Consider the following 8901-nt stretch of genomic DNA (forward strand, 5'->3'; position numbering starts at 1 on the left):
TCATTCTCAGTTCTTTAAATTTCATTTATCTGTTTATTTAAATTTTTTTTTATCGAGATCGAGTTCAATTTTTATGGCCAAATCATAAAGACAATTACTCTTCGGATTGAGGATTCAAATTATTCAAAGAATTTTTTTTAAAAAAATATTTTCTTTTCTTTTAAGATAAAATATATTTTTTGTCCATATAAAATAAGTAATGTTCATATTTAGTTTACAAAATTTTTGGTTCTCATAAAATTATAATGTATTCATTTTTTGGTCCGAAGCAAGGTTCACTAATAACCTGCAATTTTTAATTTAAATTTTAAAATATAATTGTAGGGCTCAAAGAACTGCCACAAACTTTCCAAACTCTTCTGAGCACAAGAAACAATCATTTGCGTCCGTTAAAAGCCGACTCTAATTATGTGTTTGGATAGAAAATTTTCAAAATGTCAAAAAATAGAAATGCTAGTAATTCAATTGTAAGCAATTAAATTTCATTCAATTACAAAATAACTTATTTGGATTATTTTAGTTTTGAACCTATTTTCACATAAATTTAAATTTGTTATTAATTACGGATTTTAAATAAACTTTTTTCTCTCTCCTCACTTTCTCTCTGCAACACAGCACACTCAAACACTGAGCATTGTTGCAGTTGCAGTGTTGCACTAGCACCATTGTATTACAAAAAACTTCACCATAGTGATTTCTGGTTGGTGGTGGTGATCTTTAAGCTTAGGAAGATGATAAACGGAGGTTAGCTAGTAATTTTCTCTCTTTATCGATGGTTTGGTTCTTTATGTCGTCGATTTGGATTCCATGGTGGAGAGTATGGAAATGATCATCGACAGGTTGGGGCTTTGGCAAAGATGATCATTGACAGGTTGGGATTCCAGTGAGGAAGGTTCGCTGAAGAAAAATAGCAACAGATGAGCAATTGGGAGGGATTGGGAGGGACAGGAAAGAAAATACACATACAAGAGAAAAACAGTATCGAGTTTGAGACACTCTTCTCTTCACAAATGAGTAATTTTAAAAATTCCACCTTTTTTAGTGGAATTTCAAATTCTCATTTTTAACAAAGATTAAAATTCCGTTAAAACGATAAATATTCAATTTCCTTTAAATTATTATCCAAATACTAAATTTAAAATGACAGATATTCAATATCCCATTTAAAATGAATTACTTTGTTAAAAATATATATCCAAACACAAGGTAATAATAAAAGCCGACGCTAAACAAAAACAATAACAAAATAGGGCCAAAAACCCTTGCCAATGTGCCAAAATTTTGTGGTCGCCGTGGATGCGATTTGCTTCCTCCTCCTCCATGACTTTCTTGAACCATTTAACCTTTATGTTTGATAGATAAATAAGGTAAAAAAAAATCTTTCTATTTGATAGATAAATATAGTATCAAGTTAGAGAAAAACACATGTTTCCGCACAAAGATAATATGGAGTTGGAAAAGAACTAATATAAAAACCTTTGTAATTCAGAAAAAAAATATAAAAACCTTTGTGTTTGATAGACACTAAAAAATTAAATAAATAAGGACATTCTCAGTGATGGTTATCAAACTCTCGAGTTAACTAGCTAATTCTTACGAATTTACGAGTCCACTTCTCCCCTGCGAGTTGACCCTTGAGTAAACTCTTTTTTAGTAGACTCTAGGTAAACTCTATAAACTCTAAGTAAATTCGGTAGACTCTCGAGTTTACTACCGAGTCAACGAGTTAACAAGTTAAAAAAATTAGACCCTAATGTAAGTCATTTTTTATTATTTTGTGTCTGTTTAACATTCAACATACCTTTATTTAGCGTGTTATTCTCAAATACAAAATTCTCACCTTTAATAATATCAAACCCTCGATGAGAATGATCTAGCACTATTATAACCTCTACAAGTTATTATCTAGTAGTAATGTATTATTATTAGACTTGATTATTTAAATATTTTGAACTTTATGATTTATTGTTTTGCTTTATTATATTGTTGAAATGTTTAATTAGTATGTTATTTATAAATATTTTATTATTATTTTTATATGAAGTAGACTCTTACGAATCTACGAGTTGAGTATATAAAACTCTCATGAGTATATGTAAATTTTTGAGTTTGATAATCTTGTTCTGAGTTATCTAATTTTTATTTATCCATTTATTTAAAAGATTTTTTATTTGTTGTATGAGGATCGAGTCCAATTCATATGACCAAATTATAAAGATATTTCTTTTGACAAATGCCAAATTATAAAAGCTAATTACTATGCATAATTAGGATTTATTTATTCAAAGAATTTTAAAGACTTAATTGTAAAATTTATTTTTCTATTTTACCTATTACACTAAATCGGTTTTCCTATTTTTTAATTTATTATTTGAGTCTTCCTATATTTAAAAATACACTATCTTGAAAACGTTGACTAGACTAGAAAGTTGACTAGATTTTTTTTTAAAAATAAAACTTAAAAAAATATTTTAGAAAGGACTAGAACCATGATCCTAAAAGTAAAAAATATTTTTTTTTACCACTACATCTAAATGCTCATTTAAGTATTTGGTGCAAAACATAATATTAATATAAGTTTTATGTGAAAATAGTTTAAAACTTAAATTTTATTCTTTTTTAATTTATTAAATTTTTATAATCTTATATATTATCTTTTAAAATATAATATATAAGATTCAATTTTACTTTCACATAAATTAAAATATATATTTATATAAATTTTATTTTTATTTTTATATTATATTTATATTTTTAAATAATACTTATGATTTAGTGGTAATATTTTTTTTTATCTATATTGAGATATTCATGTTATTTATTATAATATAGATAAAAAAATAATATCAATAAATTATATGCATAAATATTTTAAAAGATAAAAAATATTATCATTTTATTTAATTATGTATCTTTATTATATAATTTAATTATTTTAAAAAAATTATACCTGATCAAATAAAGTTAAATAAAAATAAAAATGTAATATTATAATAAATAAAAAATATCTTAATATAGATAAAAAATGTTATCATTAAATTAAATATATAAATATTGAAAAGATAATAAAATATTGTGATTTTATGAAATTATAATTTATATAAAAAAATATATATTAAAGATAAATTTATATTATATATTTAGTTTATGTAAAAATAAAATTTAATCTTATATATTATATTTTAAAAGATAATACATAACACTAAAAAATATAATAAATTAAAAAAAATAAATTTTAAATTATTTTTACATAAAATTATATTAATATCATATTTTACGTCAAATATTTAAATCAGCATTTGAATGCTAGCTTGCCGAATTTTATTAAGTCAACTAAAAAAAATGATTGTAGTTCATTTTATCCTATCCTTTGGGAATTCTGAGGGATAAAACAAGCGTGGCATTTTTTCTTACACAAGACACCCAAATCTCTGTTTCTCTGTGTCAGCTTCTCAAATTTTAACAATGGCTGCATTGTCAGAAGCGCCATTCTTTTCTTCAAAGCCTCACAGCACTAATCTCCCTCCCACCAAGTTTCACACTTTCCCCTCAAAACCCATCTCTCTCACCTTTCGCAGTACGTATACTCCTTGTTTCGCAAATGCTTCTCCTTCTCTTCCTCAAGACCCGGACCCGGGAACCGACTCCGACCCTGACCCGACCCGAGACCGCCGGAGAATCGTTCGGGTCGCCTGGGAGAAGATCGTACGCTGGTCCAGGTCTTGGCGCTCCAAGGCCAACACCGACGTCCTCCAACGCACAAATAAGGTCACACTTTATTTCAAATTATAATTATAATTTTAAAAAAAGAAGAAAATTTCACACTCACTTTTTTGGTGTAACGTATATATTTCTTTAGAAACAATCCAGTTCGTCAAGGAAGTCTAACTCAGGTAGTTAAACACTGTGCGTTCATGACAGTGTGTTCGATTGCCACAGATAAAAAAAATCCTGTTAGGAGACACTGTCGGTTAGAGTCATTATAATTATAGCTATAGTTAAATTTGAAAAAATAGTGAAAATATGAATCTTTGTAATGTGACATGGTGTTTATGAATTTTGATATAATGTTGATAGTGTTTGGTTGGTTTCTTTTTTTGTGTGTTGTGTGGTACACTACTGATAGATTCTTTTTTTCTTTCTTTTTTTTTGGTTGAGAAAAGGTGGTTGTACTTGGAGGAGGGTCATTTGGGACGGCAATGGCTGCCCATGTGGCAAATAGGAAGGCTGAGTTAGAGGTGATCATGCTTGTTCGGGACCCTCAAGTTTGCTTGTCTATCAATGAGAGGCACTGTAATTGGTAAGTGCTAACCATTTTGTCTCTATGCTCATAATCTGCAACATGTGAGTTGTGAATTTGATCGTCTAATTTCGTTTTTGCTTTATGTTTTAGGTGACTGTTTTGTGTTTTTTGTTGGACAGTAAGTACTTCCCGGATCATAGGCTGCCGGAAAATGTAGTTGCAACAATGGATGCCAAGTCTGCTTTGCTTGGTGCTGATTACTGCCTCCATGCAGTGCCTGTTCAGGTCATTGAATTCGTTGTTTATGTTTTACTTCAATCATTCAGTATTAGTAGTAGTAGTAAGTACTAAGTAGGTTCTATTTGAATAAATTTCTCTAAAATATTTATAGAAGAAAATAAGAAAGAAAATGAATCAAACTTCTTTCATAAGTTAAAAATCAACTTATGTTGGCCCTGTTTGAATAACCTTCTCTATAAGTGCTTATAGAAGAAAATAAAATTAAAAAAACAAAATGAATCAAGCTTCTTTGATAAGTTAAAATCAACTTATGTCTCTCGGTTTCTGGAGCTAGATGAAAGAGTTTTTATAAAAGTTAAACTGCATGAGTTGATTTTAACTTATGGGAGAAGTTTAATGCATTTTACCATGTTATTTTGTTCTCTTATAAGTGTTTATGGGAGAAGTTTATTCTAGAAAGGCCATAAGCCCGTAATAGTAGTAGTGGTAGTAATAATTGATGCTTCACTAAGTTTGACTCTTTGCAGTCAAATAAAAAACATATGATGAATCCAGGCTTCTGACATTTGTGAAAGATGTGATTGTCTGAAATCTGGATCTTTGTTTCTGTCATTGCAGTTCAGCGCATCTTTTCTCGAGAGTGTTGCCGAGTATGTTGATCCAGGGTTGCCATTCATATCTCTCAGTAAAGGCCTAGAGTTGAATACTCTGAGGATGATGGCTCAAATTATTCCTCATGCACTACGGAATCCTCGCCAGCCTTTTGTTGCACTATCAGGGCCTTCTTTTGCTCTGGAATTGATGGATAAGCTACCCACAGGTGACAATGATGTTGCTACATGCACGCGTGGTTTTTGTTCCATTAAATATATCTATGATGAAAGTTAGTCAATTTTGTCTTTTGGTTCCATTTTCTAATAACAGCAATGGTGGTGGCATCAAAAGACAAAAAATTGGCTAATACTGTTCAGCAACTACTTGCTTCAAGTCATTTAAGAATCAGCACATCAAGGTAGATGACCATCTGTGGATTCATACATGAAATTGAATTTCATATGTAAACGATTTGCTTGCATTTCTGTCTGGATTTCTATTCACCCTTCTGAACTAGTGTGTCTTTCTGGCTAGCTTACTCCTTCTCACTTATTTTTATTGTACCCTGGCTTCTGTTTCTGTTTTATGTATGGTATGTTGAATGTGTACAGATATTGATGCAGATGTTCAGCTTGTAATCTCTGATAACTCCAGTGATGTTACAGGAGTTGAAATAGCAGGTGCACTCAAGAACGTGCTTGCAATAGCAGCTGGGATAGTAGAAGGTATGAATCTTGGTAACAACTCAATGGCTGCTCTTGTCTCGCAAGGCTGTTCAGAGATACGGTGGCTTGCAACAAAGGTAATTGAACTCTTAAATCAATTGTTAGAATTCTTTGCAATGCTAGACACTGTCCCCTTCCTTTTCCTATTCTGAGTAATCATTCCATTGAGGACTAAATCAGTTTCCTCTTGAATGGCTGTCTACTATCAACAATCTGACTAACTGTAGGTGCTATGCTGTATGCAAAATCTAATTTGCAGAATGCATAGAATATTCATATAATGACTAACACAATATGAAGAATAGAGTTCTGATGCTTTATAGCTATTTCAATGGTTGGAGGTCTTGGTTTTGATGATGCTGTATATGTTTATTTTACTTTAATACATAATAGTAGACACCCTCTATTGGTGTACACATGCACATTCACTTTCTATTAGTGGCTCCATTTAACATATAAAGTGTATTCTGCCTATCTTGTTTCTCTTTCCCCCAATTATCTTTTGAAGATGGGTGCAAAGCCGACTACTATAACAGGGCTGTCAGGAACTGGAGACATAATGCTTACATGTTTCGTGAATCTTTCAAGAAACAGAACAGTTGGTGTGCGACTAGGATCAGGCGAGAAGCTTGAGAACATACTTAGTTCCATGAATCAGGTATCTAAAAAGTTTCCAAGTGTGCCTGATCATTCCTGAAATTCTCGCAAGTGGCAGAGTTACTGAAGTGTTTATACCTTCTGTGCAGGTAGCAGAAGGTGTCTCCACCGCCGGGGCTGTGATTGCTTTGGCGCAGAAATATAATGTAAAGCTGCCAGTCTTGACAGCAGTTGCTCGTATTATCGACAATGAACTTACCCCTAAGAAAGCTGTTTTTGAGTTAATGAGCCTCCCTCAGGTTATTCTGACCCTCCTAAGAACTATATTGGTGTTATATCGAGTTTATGAATTTGATTGATGACAATTTCTCATGATAGGTTGAAGAAGTATGAAACCTACCAGCACATCCCTTATTTACTAGCTGCTTTTTAACTGCTGCTTGTAAGACATTCGGGTACTCTATTCTTTTCACCATTGTGCTTATAGTGCTGAAGGCTTGGTGAGCAAAATTTTGCACAGTTGGGGTTGCCCCATACAGTTAATAGAATTTGAAAAATGTGTAGATTCTAGGCAAATGCATAATCTCACGTCAATATAAACTTCTTTACCTGGAGTCACAAATGTACATCATTCTAATGAATGCCATTTGTTTGTGCAAATACCTGGCATCTGTGCTCTTTAATATGAATGTTTTGGTTTATATGAGAACTAATGACGTTAAAAAATCTAGCATCGTTGCCAAAGTTGGTGATTTTTTCTTGACTTTACATGAAGGGAAGCTATTCTCTAATCTAAACTTTGTATGTAGCAAAAACATATATACTTGTATCATCTATATTATGAGCGATATCTGCATAACATTCGATAATTCAATAATTTCTCCAACCGGTAGACTATCTTATTGGTAGCTTTATGCTTCAACACATTTTTTTTAACATATTAGAAATTTTTTTTGGGGTCTTATTTCTTATTGAGTTCTATTAGTGATTTTGCAGTTTTTAATAAATTTTAATGAATTATAAAGAATGTATAAAGAGTGTGTTGTTGATAGATAGCAATTGTCTATATACTTCAAATAACCTAAAGATTACTGCTAAAGCTATAAATGACTAAAGAAAATAGGTAAAACTCAAATATTAGATTCATTGATGATAATAGGTTTTTTTTGGCTGAATCATTGATGATAATAGGTGAACATGAGTATACTTATGTAGTCTTTAAAAATGTCAATCAATGCATAATAATTATCATAATATTCAAACACAAATAAAATAAAATTATAATTTATAAATTACATATTTAATTCTATCCTATATATTTCTTAGACCATTTAATTTTGGACCTAGAGCACATCTTATTGCTAATTGTTTTTTGCTTTTCACATGCCAATGATAAAAGAAACTTCTCTCTTTTTTGAATTCTATACAGTATACACTATTTTGTCGCAATGATTATTCAAGCGGCCAAGTCCATGGTTCTGTTCAAAATGTTGTGGATAGACATCGTTGAATAATATTTGATTGACAATGACCGACTTTTAAATTATAGCACTTGCAGCAATACAAATCTTTTCTAATTTAAAATACTAACATTTTAAAATATTTTGTAGACAAAGTTTATATGATTGAGATTGAGATTGGTTGAATAATATTCTGTTACTATTTTGTAGACAAAAATAGTAAAACAAAAATAGTAACAAAATTTGTCATCAATGCATTAATTTCTTGTATGAGTTACTAATAGTTAAGGATTAAGGGGGTATATTTGCCTTGCTCCTTATGTAACTAGTTATGAGTATATAACATTGCCTTGTTCACTGGGTAACCACTTTACACAATACATTAGACCTTATCCTTGTGTCCACTGCAATATTAGAATTAATTGTAGATTGGTTTACAGTACACTTCATTCCTACACGATTATTGGCATGCAGCGGAAAGAGATAGGACTCAAAAGCAGAAAAGAATTTTCCAAGGTCTTTCTTAGTATTGGGCAACAAGGTCACATGGATATTTCCAGTTGATTACCTTACTGGTTAACTATATATATATATATATAACAAGTGAGACTATGATGTATTGATGGGTTGGACTCTTACTTGGTGTCCAAAGTTCCAAACAAATTAAAATTATTATCCTATTACATAATTTTGTGAGGCACACATTTGAGAAATCTTAGCCATCAAATTAATAGAGGAAACTCTGCATTTCTTTGCTCCCCATTTGAATTGAGGTAACAATCATATACAATCAAGGTTCCTCTGAATCAAGATTGTGGACATGGATTAATGGTCCTTCCAAGATATATATATATATATATATATATTTGTTTTTTTTATTAATTTGTGTTATATAAACATGTCATATATGTTATTGTCATAAGTGAAATTGGATCCCTTAAGTTTGATACCAAAAGTCTTGTAAATAAAAAAATATAATTAAGAAAATAAATTTCATTAAAAATGACTAATCAAATGTTTGGACAGATATGTTAATTATCGA

The 8901-nt window shown here is 30.5% G+C and overlaps 1 protein-coding gene across 1 annotated transcript; it reads left to right on the forward strand.

Annotated features, from left to right (window-relative positions):
* The first annotated feature begins 3383 nt into the window (after nucleotides 1-3383).
* On the forward strand, nucleotides 3384-8599 carry LOC100775580 (glycerol-3-phosphate dehydrogenase [NAD(+)] 2, chloroplastic). Its single transcript, XM_003519169.4, has 9 exons — nucleotides 3384-3768; nucleotides 4164-4300; nucleotides 4423-4528; nucleotides 5102-5303; nucleotides 5408-5495; nucleotides 5732-5879; nucleotides 6311-6460; nucleotides 6549-6698; nucleotides 6778-8599. The coding sequence occupies exons 1-9, from the start codon at nucleotides 3466-3468 to the stop codon at nucleotides 6790-6792; spliced, it is 1299 nt and encodes a 432-aa protein (XP_003519217.1). The 5' UTR covers nucleotides 3384-3465; the 3' UTR covers nucleotides 6793-8599.
* Nucleotides 8600-8901: the final 302 nt, after the last annotated feature.

Source organism: Glycine max, chromosome 2, assembly GCF_000004515.6.
Source record: "Glycine max cultivar Williams 82 chromosome 2, Glycine_max_v4.0, whole genome shotgun sequence".
In the NCBI taxonomy this organism is placed as follows: domain Eukaryota; kingdom Viridiplantae; phylum Streptophyta; class Magnoliopsida; order Fabales; family Fabaceae; genus Glycine; species Glycine max.

What these genes read in the sequence shown, in the direction of transcription:
- LOC100775580 (XM_003519169.4), top strand. Translation starts at nt 3,466, where the DNA reads ATGGCTGCATTGTCAGAAGCGCCATTCTTTTCTTCAAAGCCTCACAGC. An exon ending in AATGAGAGGCACTGTAATTG is followed by an intron (nt 4,301 to 4,422) that starts GTAAGTGCTAAC and finishes TTTGTTGGACAG; the next exon opens with TAAGTACTTCCCGGATCATA. An exon ending in GATGGATAAGCTACCCACAG is followed by an intron (nt 5,304 to 5,407) that starts GTGACAATGATG and finishes TTCTAATAACAG; the next exon opens with CAATGGTGGTGGCATCAAAA.